General features: G+C 44.6%; 1 protein-coding gene across 2 annotated transcripts in view; it reads left to right on the forward strand.

Annotated features, from left to right (window-relative positions):
- The window catches only part of LOC124288897 (synaptic vesicle 2-related protein-like), a 109,422-nt gene that overhangs the window by 52,307 nt on the left and 37,450 nt on the right, over positions 1-19,665 (forward strand). For both annotated transcript variants that reach the window (XM_046725484.1, XM_046725485.1), the window contains exons 7-11: positions 9,091-9,154; positions 9,415-9,540; positions 10,935-11,075; positions 11,301-11,377; positions 12,911-12,987. In XM_046725484.1, coding sequence (XP_046581440.1) covers positions 9,091-9,154; positions 9,415-9,540; positions 10,935-11,075; positions 11,301-11,377; positions 12,911-12,987 — 485 coding nt within the window. The remainder of the gene's footprint in view (positions 1-9,090; positions 9,155-9,414; positions 9,541-10,934; positions 11,076-11,300; positions 11,378-12,910; positions 12,988-19,665) is intronic.

A 19,665-nucleotide genomic window follows, 5' to 3' on the forward strand; every position in this document is an offset into this window, starting at 1 on the left:
TCACATCTGTCTCAGCAGCGCTAACCTTAGCTTCGTCGTCAAGGCCTCCTCGCTTCCTGCAGCTGGGGTGAGAACTTTACAGCTCCACTCTATACAGCCCGTGGTCTTCCCCATCCATCTTTGGCGGAGGAATAGACAAAGTCTCCAAAGGAAGTCACTAAGGATTCCAGAGAAGTCCTTATGATTAAGTCGATGGACCGCTAGCCAGCGTCATCAGGCAGACTTCACAAAGATACTCAGGGAGATCTAAATTCACTGGACTACAGAGAGAGCGGGATAGGAAGATGGCCAGCTCCAGGGGAAAAGATTCTTTTAAATTAAGCCCATATGGCAACTATAGAGGAGGATCAGGAAGAGGCAGGACACCCAGAGGTTCCCGCAACTATAAGCAGCTGAAAGACAGGTTCGGAGCGACTGGAGTCTTCCACCCCAGCCGTTCCAGTACAACCGTCACAAGTGGGTGGGCGCCTCCAACTACACTGGGAGAACTGGGGAATGTTACAAGACCCTTATGTCTCCAACATTCTTCAACACATTTCAGTATCCCACTACAGGCCGCGCCTCGCTGACAGTCAACCCTCACAAGTTCGACTTACAGGCACAACAACTACCAAAGTTAAGAGGCTGTTACATCACTCCTAACCAAGCAGGCCATAGAAGTACTAGATCAAGTAAACATCGAACCAGGCTTCTACTCCCCAGTTTTCCTAGTACCCAAGAAAAACTCCAAGTAGAAATACAGACTCATTTACAACATGAGCTTTTTCAGCAGGAATTATCTATGCAAACCACCAAAGTTTAAGCATGATACATCTACCTCAGTTACGGCAGTTGATTAAGCCCCATGGATTACATGGCCAGTATAGATCTGCAAGACGCATATCTACACATCCCGATACATCCCGAATCCAGGAAATACCTACGATTTACACTAGACGGGCTGCATTACCAATGGAAAGTACTCCCATTCGGAATATCATCAGCCCCTGGCTATTCCGCGAGGATAGCGAAACCTATTGTCACCTATCTACATGCGTCTAGGGCTACGCAGTGCGTTCTACCTCGACGACGGGATACAAGTAGATCAAGATCCACAGCGTCTCAAACTACAGTTAAACTACATCATAAAGCTACTAACACAGCTAGGATGGTTAGTAAACTTACTCAAGTCGGACCTAGTACCATCGCAAGATCTGCAGTTCCTAGGCATTCGATTTATCACGACTCTCAACTGTATCGTCGTACCAGAAGACCGTTGGCTCAAGGATCCAACAGACCATTCCGCCAGCTCTACTCTCTCCGTTACCACTACGACATTGGCAGAGCCTGTTGGGTCTCCTCACATCAGCCCAAGACATGACAGTCAGAGGCAGACTACAGTTACGTCCGTTACAGGTCTTCATCAATGCTCATCTCGACGACCTACAACCATTCAGTCTACCGAAACATCTCAGACCTCATCTACTATGGTGGACCAGGAGGTCGAATGTCTGCGAAGGTATTTGTTTATCAGAGCAGGAATTCAAAACCCATCTATATGTAGACGCGTCGCTCCAAGGTTAGGGAGCTCATCTCGCCAACCGGACGGCATCAGGGTTATGGAATCAGCAAGAAAGCAAGCTCCATATAAACATGTTAGAGATGAAAGCTGTAATCAGCGCCATACTTCATTGGAGCACCATTCTACAAAATCGCACCTAATGATTCATACCGACAACTTCGACAGTGGCGTTTTATGTGAACAAACAAGGCTCAAGCGAGATCACTGAACCTATTGACTTTAAGCTTTCAACTGTTCGATCTAATCCACGATCTCAACCTACATGTCAGAGCATGTCACATTCCCGAGCCAAGAATGTACTAGCAGGCGCACTCTCTCGGCCACATCAACCGTCACCGACAGAATGGATGCTCAATACAGAAATCTTTGCACAGATAATCAAGCAAATAGGGCCCAGCTAGTAGATCTATTAAGCCACTGCGCTTCAACAATCAGCTACCAACATTCGTGTCACCAGTCCCAGACCCACAAGCATGGGCAGCGGGGGCTCTAAGCATATCCTGGGAAGGCCTCAATGCGTGCAGCGTTTCCGCCGCCAGCAATAATACCTCAAGTGTTACAGAAAATCAGACAAACACAGAGCCTCCAACTCACTTTGGGCAGCCCTACTGGCCAGCCAGAGCGAGGTTTCCCATTCTAATTCAAGAAATCGGTCAACCGACACTAGAGCTACCAAAGCTCAAATCTATTAGTACATCCACACACCAAACAGGTGCACGGAAGCCCAGAAGTATTCCAAATTCGCATTATGGACTGTATTAAAATGTGTTTAAACAAAGAGGATATTCTACCAGAGAGGCAAAAGCAGTCACGCTTGCCTTACGCTATTCTACCGTAGCAATAATGCGACAACAAGTGGCACAGTTTCGAAATTGCGCAGCAAATAAAGGGATTTACAGCGAGAGATGCTACTCATCCACAAGTGGCAGATTATTTGTGTTACTTACGCCAAAACAAACATTTAAAAGGCTCGACATTGTCAACATATCTTGCTTAGTTCTGTGATAACTATGAGAACGGGTGTCAAATTGACTAAGACTCCAGAGTTACTGGCCTTACTACGTGCTTTCCGATTGGAGGACCAAAAGCGGAAGTTCCACGCCCCAGCTTGGTATCTGAATATAGTGCTACAACACCTCACAAGTGAGGCTTATGAACCGTTGGAATCGACAACCTTTGAATTTCTCTCACAGAAAACGCTTTTCCTGTTATCTCTAGCCACGGCAGCCAGGATGTCAGAAATTCACGCACTAGATTACGAGAGGATACAGTTTGATGACAATCATAACACAGCACACCTGGGATTAAGATGGGATTTCATCGCCGAAAATCAACTACCAGGTCAACCAGACAGGTTATTCCGTATTCCTGCACTATCCTCGATTCTCGGATCTCAAGATACACTGGACTTATCTCTATGCCCAGTAAGAGCTCTCAAAATCTATTTACGACGTTCCAAAACAAAGCGAAGATTTCTCAAACGATTATTCATCCCCTTATCGGCAACAACTCAGACAGAAGTCTCTCATTACCACCATATCTATATGGATAAGAACTGTCATGCCAGCCTACAAGGCAGCAGGCCTGGACCCTCCAACAGCATCAAATCCCCATGAGATCAGGGCATTGGCTTCCACTCTCGCCCTACACGGTAACTGTTCATTGAATACAATTATGGAAGGATGCTTTTGGAAATCTAACATGGTGTTTGCTAATCACTATCTGAGAGATATCACCACCGAGGACGTCTCAGGTATTCACCATTTCGGTCCCTTGGTCCTCGCACAGCAGTTGACAGTCCCTCGTAGACGTTAACACATAGTCTTACGAGATTAATATGTATAATTTATACATGCATTATCTAGCTTATAACTCTACTGAGTTCTAGGGCTATGTATATACTTAGCTTAGGTCTACTCAGCCTTAAGCTTATACTGATGATTATGTTCAGTTGTATAGCTCCTCTGTCAGAGTCGCTTTTATATCTTTATTTGATAATATCATAGTATATTATTATTGTAATAGCCCAGTTATGGCAATATATAAACCTATGGTTTATAATAGAGGAATTATCCTAAGTCAATGCCTTTATGAAGTTCCCGTTAGGGGGTTATTACAGTTATATCTATATACATCACTAATTTTATAAATCCAAAGCATTCTGTTCTTCCCACCTCCGTTTCCGTAGGATTCTACAAGCAAAAGAGCATGAGTCAGGATAAGGAAAAATATGTAATTTTTAGAGTAAAATTGCTATTTTATACTTATCCTGACTCATGAATGCTCCCTCCCATCCTCCCCACATAACACTTTGGATTTCCCTGTAAATTCAGGAGAGAGTGAAGTTGGTGACTCATAAAGGCAAAGGGAGGCAACTCTTGGTGAGTACCAAGTGAAGTGATTTTACATTGAAGGGGCCAGAGGGTACAAGTGCGACACTATGTTCAGAAGAAAGAGGACAAAGGGAGGCAAGTCAGGATAAGTATAAAATATCAATTTTTACTAAAAATTACATTATTTGAAGTTTTTACATTGAGTACCTGGCGATGCTACACTGGAGCCAATTGCTAGGAGATACAAGTGTTCCACTATGCCTGCGTATATAAGGGGAAGAATGATGTATCAAGCAATAAGAGAAGACTTCCAAAGCGCAGTTTGGAATAGAGCTCTATGCATGAGTCAAGGATCGGCACCTATCTGCAGCATAAAGTGCGGTTATCTGGATCATACAGGTTCTTTTTCAACTCAGACAGCAGCTGAACTTCACAAAAGTTTACATTGCTAGTGAACCTGATGAAGTGGGAGTTAGAATCAAACAAGATCTTCAATTGCTAGGAATAAGAATGATCACAATACAGAATCGAATTGTGGTCCCAAAGATCATTGGGTCAAGATACAAGCCATGATTCCACAAGCAGTCATCTCTCCGTTAACACTACGAACATGGCAATGTCTACTCGGTCTACTAACCTCGGCGCAGGACTCGACTCGCACAGGAAGGTTACAACTAAGGCCACTGCAAAGGTTCCTGACAAAACATCTGGACAGACTAGCATGAGTGATTAAAGACCCTGTACGGGTAAAGATCTTACCTGTACATTAAGGGGTCGCAACTCATTTATGATAAAGACCTTATCATAATCTATTGGTTGTTATAGATATCTAGTAAAAAGAAGATACTAGTATATCTTAAGCCACATGAATCAAGATGATTCAACTTGTCTGAGATTGAAGTAAGACAAGAAAGTTGTCCCCCCGAGTTACAACAGAAGTTGGAAGGATAGGAGCATGGAAATGCCGTTTCACAGTTCCCATGGGTGGGATACAGGACGTATCTAAGGACAGCTGATGAATCCAAGAAGTGGCTTGACACACCACCAATCCGTCGGATTCTATAAGCAAAAGATCGTGAGTCAGGATAAGAAAAAATATGTAAATATTTCAAGTAAAATTGATATTTTTATACTTATCCTGACTCATGACGAGAAGCCCTCCCAAGCTCCCCGCTGGAAACACTTCGGATTTCACAGCAGATCCAAGTGCATGGGCAGAAAATCAGGAGAGAGTGACAAGTAAGGCTGGTCACATGACTGTTTGCAGGGGAAAGGGCAAAAGGGAGGTAACTCGTGGGTGAGTGTATTTTTACGTCCGCTTCGGGAACTTCAAGGGATTCAAGTGTTCCACTACCATTCGCAAGGGAAAGGGAGATAAGCAAAAGATCATGAGTCAGGATAAGTATAAAAATATCAATTTATTTTCTTTTACTTAATCAAAATTACATTTATTTCATGATTTGAACAGGTAGAATATAAGAAATTGTGTTGTGTCATGATGGACAAGTGATTGTGCCAGGGTTCATCAAAGACAGTTGTATTTTGTGTTTGGATTTGTCATTATGGAGCTGATTTCATGTCTCATATAGCCACAGAAGCCTTGTGTTTTATCATTCGTGTACCTGTGGGGCGTATGTCCAGTATACTTGTCTCCACATGGTCTCCTATGTACCGTACAGCTCCTCCAGGGTTTATGGGACTTGGTAGAGGAACCTTTCCCATAGAGCATTTTCCTTGTGAGTGGGTTTACTGGCTGTGTTTGTAGAGAATGTGCTGATTTAGTGCCTGGTGGTGCCTGGGTAGGGATGCTGCCTGACATGGGTGATGGGCCGGGGATCAGTTCACTGGATGTTCCTAATGGCTTCTTTCACATGATATCTGAGAAATGAAGGCATGTTTCAGGTGCTGTATATCTTGGCTTACTGCTGGGGTTACAGATGGCTACTGCCTTTCATTTGAGGTTGTTATATCTGATTTGCTTATGATCTGTAGATGGTGGCTGGCCAGACAATAAACGTACTGGCCAGTGTTGGTAAGCCTTTGGGAGATGGCAATGTGGATGCCAGCATCAGCTGTCAGTTGTGTTTAGGTTCTATTTCCAGAAGTTGAACCTGATTCCTTGTTGTTAATTGAAGAAATGGACCAGTTGGATGTCTTTGTCAAGGGCCTTGTCTGGGATGGTAGCTGTATTACCTGCCTTCTTGTACAAGCATCAGTGTGTGGACCAGTTGGTGGTCTTTGTCAAGGGCCTTGTCTGGGATGGTAGCTGTATTACCTACCTTCTTGTACCAGCATCAGTGTGTGGACCAGTTGGTGTCTTTGTCAAGGGCCTTGTCTGGGATGGTAGCTGTATTACCTGCCTTCTTGTACCAACATCAGTGTGTGGACCAGTTGGTGTCTTTGTCAAGGGCATTGTCTGGGATGGTAGCTGTTTTACCTGCCTTCTTGTACAAGCATCAGTGTGTGGACCAGTTGATGGTCTTTGTCAAGGGCCTTGTCTGGGATGGTAGCTGTATTACCTGCCTGCCCCAGACAATGCCCTTGACAAGACCACCATCAATGTCTGGGATGGTAGCTGTATTACCTGCCTTCTTGTACCAGCAGCAGTGTGTGGACCAGTTGGTGGTCTTTGTCAAGGGCCTTGTCTGGGATGGTAGCTGTTTTACCTGCCTTCTTGTACCAGCAGCAGTGTGTGGACCAGTTGGTGGTCTTTGTCAAGGGCCTTGCCTGGGATGGTAGCTGTATTACCTGCCTTCTTGTACCAACATCAGTGTGTGGACCAGTTGGTGTCTTTGTCAAGGGCCTTGTCTGTGATGGTAGCTGTTTTACCTGCCTTCTTGTACCAGCATCAGTGTGTGGACCAGTTGGTGTCTTTGTCAAGGGCCTTGTCTGGGATGGTAGCTGTATTACCTGCCTTCTTGTACCAGCATCAGTGTGTGGACCAGTTGGTGGTCTTTGTCAAGGGCCTTGTCTGTGATGGTAACTGTATTACCTGCCTTCTTGTACAAGCATCAGTGTGTGGACCAGTTGGTGTCTTTGTCAAGGGCCTTGTCTGGGATGGTAGCTGTATTACCTGCCTTCTTGTACCAACATCAGTGTGTGGACCAGTTGGTGTCTTTGTCAAGGGCCTTGTCTGGGATGGTAGCTGTATTACCTGCCTTCGTGTACCAGCATCAGTGTGTGGACCAGTTGGTGTCTTTGTCAAGGGCCTTGTCTGGGATGGTAGCTGTATTACCTGCCTTCTTGTACCAGCATCAGTGTGTGGACCAGTTGGTGTCTTTGTCAAGGGCCTTGTCTGGGATGGTAGCTGTATTACCTGCCTTCTTGTACAAGCATCAGTGTGTGGACCAGTTGGATGTCTTTGTCAAGGGCCTTGTCTGGGATGGTAGCTGTATTACCTGCCTTCTTGTACCAGCATCAGTGTGTGGACCAGTTGGTGTCTTTGTCAAGGGCCTTGTCTGGGATGGTAGCTGTATTACCTGCCTTCTTGTACAAGCATCAGTGTGTGGACCAGTTGGATGTCTTTGTCAAGGGCCTTGTCTGGGATGGTAGCTGTATTACCTGCCTTCTTGTACCAGCATCAGTGTGTGGACCAGTTGGATGTCTTTGTCAAGGGCCTTGTCTGGGATGGTAGCTGTATTACCTGCCTTCTTGTACCAACATCAGTGTGTGGACCAGTTGGTGTCTTTGTCAAGGGCCTTGTCTGTGATGGTAACTGTTTTACCTGCCTTCTTGTACAAGCATCAGTGTGTGGACCAGTTGGTGGTCTTCGTCAAGGGCCTTGTCTGGGATGGTAGCTGTATTACCTGCCTTCTTGTACCAGCATCAGTGTGTGGACCAGTTGGTGGTCTTCGTCAAGGGCCTTGTCTGGGATGGTAGCTGTATTACCTGCCTTCTTGTACCAGCATCAGTGTGTGGACCAGTTGGTGTCTTTGTCAAGGGCCTTGTCTGGGATGGTAGCTGTATTACCTGCCTTCTTGTACAAGCATCAGTGTGTGGACCAGTTGGTGTCTTTGTCAAGGGCCTTGTCTGGGATGGTAGCTGTATTACCTGCCTTCTTGTACCAGCATCAGTGTGTGGACCAGTTGGTGGTCTTTGTCAAGGGCCTTGTCTGGGATGGTAGCTGTATTACCTGCCTTCTTGTACCAGCATCAGTGTGTGGACCAGTTGGTGTCTTTGTCAAGGGCCTTGTCTGTGATGGTAGCTGTATTACCTGCCTTCTTGTACCAGCATCAGTGTGTGGACCAGTTGGTGGTCTTAGTCAAGGGCCTTGTCTGCGATGGTAGCTGTATTACCTGCCTTCTTGTACCAGCATCACTAATTACTCATTTGATCCCTTTAAACCCAAGACAATCATGGGCCTTTGACCCTCAGACAGTTGTCCCATGTACTACACCCATTATGACCTGGATTGGAGTTGATCCCCAGCTAGTTTCTGATGGCTCCTTGACCTTTGGTTAACAACTTGACAGCATTGTCTATAGACAAGGAGCTCTCACTGCCAGAGTACCTGGTCATGCATGATATGGCAAAACGTCTCCAGCCTTGAATTGCTGTCAATATTAAACGTCCCCATTTCAGAAAGGGTTATTCTAACTTGTTGCAAGACTTGCTGTTGAAGGCCATTGACATTGAGATTTATAGGGCTCTATTAGATATGAACTAGAAATGAACACAGTGAGTGCAGGACGTAATTGCCTGGATATTTCTCTGATGACATTGTTCTTCATGGTTCCTTTTAATGCCCCTATGTTGCCAGCAATAACGAGACTGTATCACAGAGTCAAATGAAACAAATATGTAAGCCCGCAGAACACGCAGATCCATCTTCCTTACATCTGTGTGTTCAGGACATACCACCAGGCCTCCTTACATCTGTGTGTTCAGGACATACCACCAGGCCTCCTTACATCTGTGTGTTCAGGACATACCACCAGGCCTCCTTACATCTGTGTGTTCAGGACATACCACCAGGCCTCCTTACATCTGTGTGTTCAGGACATACCACCAGGCCTCCTTACATCTGTGTGTTCAGGACATACCACCAGGCCTCCTTACATCTGTGTGTTCAGGACATACCACCAGGCCTCCTTACATCTGTGTGTTCAGGACATACCACCAGGCCTCCTTCATGCGTCGCCTGTATCTCCCAAGTCAAATGTGTGTCAATGTTACAAGATGTGTCAATGATTTCAGAGTCACCTTATATGCAGAATTCCTGCCCACAAAATCCCGAGCCACTTGTGTGATCCTAGTGGAGGTGAGCAAGCCTACTCTTCTGACATATTGATTTACAGTATTAATAACCATGTTAATTATACTCTGTAAGAAAATCTGTTTTCCTGAAAACTGGAAGGATGAGATAATTTTAAGGGTGGTTCGTGACTGCATTTAGTCTGTTTATTGACTCATCATTCACTTAAGGAAAATTTAACAGAATCTAAACTTGAAAGAAGTTCATCATATCCTTTATTGCCACAGTGTATAATGGAAGTAACAGTCTCCTGTTCTCTGTCACAGATCTTCTGGGCTCTAGGGGCCTGCTTCGAGGTAGTGCTTGCCTTGATTGTGATGCCAACACTGGGATGGAAATGGCTGTTGGGTCTGTCTGCCATCCCTCTCCTCCTCTTCTCCATCTGCTGTGCCGTAAGTAGCCTGTATGTTGAGGATCACTCTCACATACAATTGATCCTCTCCATCTGTGTGTCATAAGTAGCCAGTATGTTGAGGATGAGTCTTCTATCCAAGCCATCTACACCATCTGCTGTGCAGTAAGTAGCCATTATGTTGAGGATCAGTCTTCTATCTAAGCCAATTTCACCATCTGCTGTGCAATAAGTAACTAGTATGTTGAGGATCAGTCTCCTGTACAAGCCATCTACACCATCTGCTGTGCAGTAAGTAGCCATTATATTGAGGATCAGTCTTCTGTACAAGCCATCTACACCATCTGCTGTGCAGTAAGTAACTAGTATGTTGAGGATCAGTCTCCTGTACAAGCCATCTACACCATCTGCTGTGCAGTAAGTAACTAGTATGTTGAGGATCAGTCTTCTGTACAAGCCATCTACACCATCTGCTGTGCAGTAAGTAACTAGTATGTTGAGGATCAGTCTCCTGTACAAGCCATCTACACCATCTGCTGTGCAGTAAGTAACTAGTATGTTGAGGATCAGTCTCCTGTACAAGCCATCTACACCATCTGCTGTGCAGTAAGTAACTAGTATGTTGAGGATCAGTCTCCTGTACAAGCCATCTACACCATCTGCTGTGCAGTAAGTAACTAGTATGTTGAGGATCAGACTTCTGTACAAGCCATCTACACCATCTGGTGTGTAGTAAGTAACTAGTATGTTGAGGATCAGTCTCCTGTACAAGCCATCTACACCATCTGCTGTGCAGTAAGTAACTAGTATGTTGAGGATCAGTCTCCTGTACAAGCCATCTACACCATCTGCTGTGCAGTAAGTAACTAGTATGTTGAGGATCAGTCTCCTGTACAAGCCATCTACACCATCTGCTGTGCAGTAAGTAACTAGTATGTTGAGGATCAGTCTCCTGTACAAGCCATCTACACCATCTGCTGTGTAGTAAGTAACTAGTATGTTGAGGATCAGTCTCCTGTACAAGCAATCTTCACCATCTGGTGTGCAATAAGTAACTAGTATGTTGAGGATCAGTCTCCTGTACAAGCCATCTTCACCATCTGCTGTGCAGTAAGTAACTAGTATGTTGAGGATCAGTCTCCTGTACAAGCCATCTACACCATCTGCTGTGCAGTAAGTAACTAGTATGTTGAGGATCAGTCTCCTGTACAAGCCATCTACACCATCTGCTGTGCAGTAAGTAACTAGTATGTTGAGGATCAGTCTCCTGTACAAGCCATCTTCACCATCAGTCTTGCTTGAGCAGAGACCCTCACATCTCATATTGTGTCATTATCACAAATGAGTCTTGGCCATATCTAGGTATTACGGTGATGAATTGACACAACTATACTGTAGTAATGCTCTAATGCTTAAACCTTTGTTTGTGATCAGTGGCTGCCAGAGAGTGCCCGTTATGATGTTACCCGGGGTCAGTCTGAGAAAGCATTTGCTACAATACAACGGATTGCCAAGGACAATGGCAAACCCATGCCACTTGGCCGACTGCTTGAGCCACATGCACACTCATCAAAGGTAACTGTTTCAAAGCAGATCATTATGAAATTGAAAATAACACAATGTTTGTGAAGATAGCACCAGAAAACACCTTATAACAGGTTGATCAATCATGTTATTTACAGTAATGAAGAAGGTATTAGGTCCCAAGTGGCCAGTGCACACATTCTCAGAGTGAAGTAAATGTGTAATGATTTCAAGCACAGCCAGCAGAATTTTACATGTTCTTGTAATCTGTTGCAGCCTATCAGACGAGGCCGGATAGCAGACTTGTTTACACCAGAATACAGAATTACCACCGGCCTACTGTGGGTCATCTGGTAGGCACAGCTGTCTGTACACATTGTTAATATACCACACACATTGCCAGTTGTCCATGCTCTGTGACTTGTTACAATAACAATTAATGAAACATTTGTGGAGGATTGTCCACACAGGTATTGTGTGTTTATTTATTGTACTTTTTTATATTGTTTCTGGACAGGTTCTAATATTTCAGTTTGTGTATATGCGAAGAGTTTGCAAAAAACACACCTAACTACATCTTACTTCACGGAAAGGTTTTCAAGCATAAAAAACCCACACTTACCATGTGCAGAGTATGATGAGAAACTGTCGTCAGTTGGATTCGAGGTGTTGGTTTGGCAGGATGCTCTGACATATTTAGTTGTAGTTACTCAATTGACTGATTGTCAGATAGAATTGGTAAAATAGAAACATAGGAATTTAAGTAGTTGTGAATAAAAACCAAGATAGATTAACTTGAAGTAAACAGAAATATCATAAATGATTTAGTGGTTTCTATTTCTTCAACACTATAATGGTCCACAGATTGGAAACCATGGTCATTGCTAAGATGTTTGATAACTGTATTTGGTATCCACTGTGATTGCTTTGCAATCAGAGCTTTTTGTTGTATTTAAGTAGCCATGGTCTTCTTTCCATTGATTAATCTAGATTTTTGTTCAGTGAATCACTTTTCTGTTGTGGCTTCCACTTTGAAACCTCCTTTGTTCTGTGTGTTTCCAAGTCATCCTTCATTGTTGTCTTCAATGCACACTCCAACTGCCACTACACATCTGCTGTATATGTACCTTCATTGTTGTCTTCAATGCACACCCCAACTGCCACTACACATCTGCTGTATATGTACCTTCATTGTTGTCTTCAATGCACACTCCAACTGCCACTACACATCTGCTGTATATGTACCTTCATTGTTGTCTTCAATGCACACCCCAACTGCCACTACACATCTGCTGTATATGTACCTTCATTGTTGTCTTCAATGCACACTCCAACTGCCACTACACACTGTATATGTACCTTCATTGTTGTCTTCAATGCACACTCAACTGCCACTACACATCTGCTGTATATGTACCTTCATTGTTGTCTTCAATGCACACCCCAACTGTACCTTCATTGTTGTCTTCAATGCACACTCCAACTGCCACTACACATCTGCTGTATATGTACCTTCATTGTTGTCTTCAATGCACACCCCAACTGCCACTACACATCTGCTGTATATGTACCTTCATTGTTGTCTTCAATGCACACTCCAACTGCCACTACACATCTGCTGTATATGTTCCTTCATTGTTGTCTTCAATGCACACTCCAACTGCCACTACACATCTGCTGTATATGTACCTTCATTGTTGTCTTCATTGTTGTCTTCACACCCCAACTGCCACTACACATCTGCTGTATATGTACCTTCATTGTTGTCTTCAATGCACACTCCAACTGCCACTACACATCTGCTGTATATGTACCTTCATTGTTGTCTTCAATGCACACTCCAACTGCCACTACACATCTGCTGTATATGTACCCCATGTTCTCAGGTTGGTCTGTGCCTTCTCCTACTACGGCATTGTACTGCTGACCACAGCTTTGTTTGAAAGTCCAGACGGATGTCATGGTAAGTTCATGATAAGTTCTTGACAAATTGATCATTATCAGGTAGGTCAAGTGGTGTTTCGGTGTCCAGCCAGTGGGTCTGCCTCCTGTTGGAGGCTGTAGTTTTTCCACACCTGCACCTTACAAAGGTGTGAAACATGCCAGAGATTGACACGATTGTCAACCAAGTGTGGGTGGAATCTGGGAGGGATCCAGATTAGGGGAAAATTGTTTCTTATCCTGACTCATGATCTTTTGCTTATCTCCCTTTTCCTTGCGAATGGTAGTGGAACACTTGAATCCCTTGAAGTTCCCGAAGCGGACGTAAAAATACACTCACAGACGAGTTACCTCCCTTTTCCTGCGTAAACAGTCATGTGACCAGCCTTACTTGTCACTCTCCACTATTTCGCCCAAGTGGATGGTTGGGCGAACACTGGAGTCCCATATACGGCATTATATCCTTTTTATTTAGGTCGACTTTAACTCTGTGACTATTCCTCCGATTGAACCTATATCCAAGGTACCTTCTTACCTATGCACAGGTTTGAGAAAGCTGCAGACATCTACAAGGTTCGAGAACTCTCAGATCTACAGGCAGATAAAAGCAACGCTGACATCTACAGGGTTGGTGAATCCTAGGCTTAACAAACCCTTACATCGACAGGCAGGATGTTGACGTCGACTCTATTACCATACGGCTGAATAAAACGAAGCAATGATGAAAACGGATGGTTTTGTCAGAGTTTAAAACTCAACAAAAAGATCTACAACATGTGCGATCTCTACAGTTACAGCCTGCACAACTCTACAACCTGCACAAACCTTATGCCTGTGTAATAGGCACCTCCACTGAGGGAGGTCACCCAGTGACAGTAAGGTTCATATATCAAGATTCGATGTTGTTATTTAACGTTCTCCATTGTGGACTTTGCGTTGTGTATTTTAATTAGATGTTAATCTTGTACCTGGAGAACGGAACCTTTCATGGACCTTATTTCAGGTTCTATGGTTGTTCAAGTCATTGTTAAAGATTCTTCACAAAATAAGAACAAAGTTCAGATTTCACCAAATAAATACAGTTTATTAATTAATAAAAACAAACTAAGCCAAACTTAACAAAATAAATAGAAGCCAGCATCACACACACTCACAACTAGCAGTCTATAAAACCCAAAGAAAAAGAAAGTCCTAACTAATTAATTCCTACATACAAAGCCTACTCTAACCCTATCTTTTCCCCCAACCCACTAAATATTCTCCTACTCTACATGCAAAACCTAAGGAAAGGAGGATGACCTCCTGACTTACTATACGGTCAGGATGTCCTGAAGCAAGCGACTTCTCTGAGCGTTACAGGCTTTAAATACCCCGCGCTAACCTTTGACCCGGGAAAAGTAGCCTAACTCCCATTGGCCCACAATGGAGTCAGCCGACCAATCACGACAGCTCTACCATACCGCACTCGGAATGCAAACAGAAAACACACCGGGCCACGGCAATCCGAGCACGGCATGGCAGCGCATGCCGTGACTGTAAACTGTCCGGGAAAGGAATAATTCCAACGGAATTTTACATCCAAACGAAGGTAAAAAGCGGAATTTTATACACTACAAGCAACCTCTGAAGAAATCACTTACTCCCGGAAACTGCTACGTAAAACTTCCCACTAAATATATATATTACAACCCCAATAATGTGAAAAGAAAATAACTTTTATTCCCAACAAAAAACCCATTTTCCTACACCTGTATAGGTTCAGTTTCGGACGACAACCTACTTGATGAAAGGAATCACTTCATCTACACGGATGCTGAGGTCTTATACTGGGTAGCAGATGGCCTGCGGATATTGTCGTTCACTCACTCACTCCAACCCAACAGAGACGTACTGCATATACGCTGATGACTCCAGAGACGTACTGCATATACGCTGATGACTCCAGAGACGTACTGCATATACGCTGATGACTCCAATATGATATCACCTGTGAAGCCGATATCTCAAGTACTGGAGAACCTCAAGGCGACCTTTGTAAAGGACTTAAGGTTAACAACGCCTTCAAGTATCCTTGAACGGACATACAGATGATATACTGAGTCAAAAAAGAAACTTCACATTCTTTCTTCAGGGCACTATAAAAGAACAAGAGATGATAAGATGGTTAAATTGTTATTATTTCATTGCTGAGATCTGTGTGATGTACTCGATACACTGACAGTGCCATAATCAGTTCCATTAGGCTACAACGCCGTTCCAAAACATGGGTATACAGAATGTCAAGTCACAAGAATAAAAATGCGAAATTTCTCAGTTCAATATCGTGTATGGCCGCCCCGCGCATTCACCACTGCCAAACACCGTCTCCTCATCGACTGCCTGATGCTTGTGAACTCGTGGTTGGGGATTCTGCTCCATTGCTCTTGCAAGGCAGCCAAGTTCCTGCAAATTCTGAGGTTGGTTCCTAAGACCACGAAGCCTTCTCCCAAGTGCATCCCAAACGTGCTCTATTGGATTAAAGTCAGGGGACCTCGATGGCCAGTCCATGACGTTGATTCCAGCGTTTTGAAGGAAACATTGTGTCAACATCGCGGTATGCGGCCGAGCATTATCATGCTGGAACTGTAGACCTGGGCCATGAGCCGCCATGAAAGGAACGAGTTCAGGGGTGAGCACCTGGTCGCGGTAAGCAGCAGCTGTGAGGTTTCCACGGATGACCAGAAGTCGGGAACAGTTGTTCCCACAGAAAGCACCCCACACCATGCAACTTCCGCCCCCGAATCTGTCGACTTCCTGTACACAACATTGGGCATACCGTTCACGACGTCGTCTCCAGACTCTATGCCTGCCGTCCGGGAATCTGAGGGTAAACCTGGATTCATCGCTAAAGACGACTCGATTCCAGTCTCTCTGGGTCCATCGGAGGTGACATTGGGCCCACAGCAGACGTTGATGATATGGACGTCGAGAATGGAGATTGGCAGCCCACAACCGATTTCGAATGGTCTGTGAGGACAGTCGACCTCTAAACATCTCAGCCCTGGTTCGTGTAGCCGGCAGAAATCTGTCACGTAGGTGACGTAGGACGATTTGACGGTCTTCTGCTCGTGACGTCACACGTGGACGACCCGACTTTGGGCGATCAGAAGTGGTGCCAGTTTGTTGTAGACAACCTCGCAAGTCATACACAGTATGACGACTGCATCCCATTGCTCTTGCGACGTCAATAACTGATCTTCCTGCTTGCAACATGCCAACGGCACGGCACGTTCACGTTGCACATTTGACAATCGTGGCATTTCAAGTACCGTTAGAACTGTGGTTTAAAAGTGTTTTTTAAATTCTTGAGGCCAATGCAAACACGTGCATATGAAGAAAACTTTGATGCGAAGATCACGTGATCGACTGCACGTGCAAAACCTGATTTGGCACTAACGTCATTTGCGCGACGAATGGATGGGTTTGAGTGGGTTTTGCTAACGTTTTTCTAGAGTCGAAAGATAGGGATCCCATTTCGGATACATAGATGTATCATCAGAGAAATATTATTCATTATTTTTCAAATTACATTTTGTGAAGTTTCTTTTTTGACTCAGTATATTATTAACACTCGTCACTCAGCGTGGGGATTAGGATTTTATATCCTATCAACTAGATTCAGCATAGGTATTTCTTCAAGATCCATACAGACATACGTCTTGACAGCCTCCTTCGTCATGCTGGCTTATATTATCCACAATGGGAATATGTGATTTATATCACTGAACAAGAATTTACACTTGGAGCAACCCATATTCAAGAGGTATATATGAGTGGCGTAGATTTATGCGCGCTTTTACTCAACCAACTACTTGCATCAGATTTTATGGAGGCCATCTTGCTACAACACCGGTGACGTCATGCTTGGAACTGATTGGTCCACGTCAGACAACACGTCCCACGGACAGATCAGGCTCCAGCATGTTTTCTGATTTGTAAACAAACCCGTGGTACGGGGGAATACTTCATCGGCAGCCTTGGAAACAGTATACAACTACGGCCTGTTATCATCATGGGAATCTAATAGATGTCTAGCCATGACAGCAGGATAAACGATGTTTAATATGGAAGTTCTTGCTGAATAAAGTCGGTATGAGAACCTGTCCCCTGAGATGCTACACTGGAGCCAGCCTTGCTATAAATAGACCGCTTCGATGTATGTATCAACACAGATCACCTGCGTATATACGGGGAAAAATGATGTATCATCACTGCAATCAGAGGTTAGCACTTCCAATGGAACGTCCTACCATTTGGAATATCGTCAGCTCTATGATTATTCATACGAATAACCAAGCCTATCGGCACCTATCTGCAGCATCGAGGTCTACGCAGTGCCGGTTATCTGGACGACGGCATACAGGTTCTTCAAAGTGCCAATCAATTCAGACAGCAGCTGAACTTCACAATTAAGTTGCTCACGCAACTAGGATTGCTAGTGAACCTGATGAAGTGGGAGTTAGAATCAAACAAGATCTTCAATTGCTGGGAATAAGAATGATCACAATACAGAATCGAATTGTGGTCCCAAAGATCATTGGGTCAAGATACAAGCCATGATTCCACAAGCAGTCATCTCTCCGTTAACACTACGAACATGGCAATGTCTACTCGATCTACTAACCTCGGCGCAGGACTTGACTCGCACAGGAAGAGTACAACTAAGGCCACTGCAACGGTTCCCGACAAAACATCTGGACAGCGTCGACTCTATCTTGCTGCCAGACAATCTTAAGAGGTACCTACTTTGGTGAACCCACAGGCGAATGTATGTGGAGGGACCTATTTACAAGAGCCGGCCTTCGACACACATCTCTACATAGACGCTTCGATACAAGGTTGGGGTGCACATCTCAACAATCAAGTTGCATCCAGGAAGTGGTCCAAACAGAGCAGCATCTTCACATCAATCTGCTGGAGATGAAAGCTGTGATCAACGCCTTACAACTATAGTCGAGCTCGCTGATCAACTGAATGCTGATGGTCCACACGACATCTACAGTGGCATTCTCCATAAATCGGCAAGGATCTACAAGATCACCAAGCCTAATACAGCTCACATTCCAGTTGTTTGACATCATGGAGGAGGCAAACATCTGGATAAAGGCGTGTCACATACCCGGAGCCAAGAACGTGCTTGCAGACGCTCTCTCCCGACCACTGCACCTGTCATCTACAGAATGGATGCTCCATCCAGAAGCATTTCAGCTCATCATAAGGGAAATAGGATCCCCATGCATAGACCTGTTTGCCACGAGGTTCAACAAACAACTACAGACATTTGTCTCACCAGTTCCAGTTCCTCAAGCCTGGGCAACAGATGCACTGAATATATCATGGGAAGGACTAAACGCTTATGCGTTTCCACCACTGATATTACTACCGAAAGTACTGTTGAAGATCAAACAGACACAGACACTACAACTGGCCATGGTCGCGCCATACTGGCCAGCGAGAGTATGTTTCCTAGACCTAATAGAAGATCTCGGAAGTCCAACAATCAAGTTACCAGATTGGCTGAACCTACTCATACATCCGCACACCAAGCAAGTCCACAGGAACCCAACACTGTTCCAGCTACACGTGTGGACCGTATCAAAACCTGTTTGAATAAAAGAGGATACTCCGCCAGGGCAGCCAAGGCAGTAACGCTAGTGTTACGCAGATCTACTCGTAACATGTATGATGACAAGTGGCTGAAGTTTGAGACTTATGCAAGGCGGAAAGACTTCATTACGATGAAAGCTACTCATCATCAAGTGGCGGAATACCTGTGTCATCTTAGACAGACTAGACATCTGAAAGGTTCGACATTATCTACATACCTCGCTGCCATCAGTACAGTGATTACCATGAAAATAGGCATCGAGTTGACGAGAGTACCAGAATTACTTGCTCTGCTGAGATCTTTTAAACTGGAGGACCAGCAAAAGAAGTTCAGAGCTCCGGCCTTGGATTTGAATGTAATTCTACGTCATCTTACCAGTGATGCCTACGAACCTCTAGACCAGACTACACTCGAGCTGCTGACACAGAAGACTCTGTTCCTGCTTGCGCTAGCCACAGCAGCTCGAATATCAGAGATACATGCTGGACTTTGGTCGAACCAGATTCGACACGGGGCAACATGCTGCAGTTCATCTAGGACTTAGATGGGACCTCATTGCCAAGAACCAACTACCTGGTTAGCCAGATAGACAGTTCTACGTACCAGCGCTATCTACAATCCTTGGACCAGAGGATATAGAGGACCTTTCCTTGTGTCCGGTCAGAGCCCTGAAGATATATCTTCAAAGACTGAGACAAAGAGACGAAAATTCAAGCGCCTATTCATCCCATTATCCACAGAGACATCAGCAGAAGTCTCAAGAACGACAATATCGTTCTGGATGAGAGCCGTCATATTGAGAACCTATAAAGCAGCAGGACTAGAACCTCCAAGAGCTTCCAACCCACACGAAGTCAGAGCATTGGCGTCAACACTAGCTCTGCATGGAAATTGCTCTATATCAGCAATTATGGAGGGCTGCTTTTAGAAGTCGGACACGGTGTTTGCCAACCACTACCTCCGAGACATAGCCACTGAAGGCGTCTCAGGCACTCACCAATTTGGGCCTCTCATTGTAGCACAGCTACTAACGGCTCCACAAAGGCGCTGAGT

Source organism: Haliotis rubra, unplaced genomic scaffold, assembly GCF_003918875.1.
Source record: "Haliotis rubra isolate DU_JTF1 unplaced genomic scaffold, ASM391887v1 Scf429, whole genome shotgun sequence".
NCBI lineage: Eukaryota > Metazoa > Mollusca > Gastropoda > Lepetellida > Haliotidae > Haliotis > Haliotis rubra.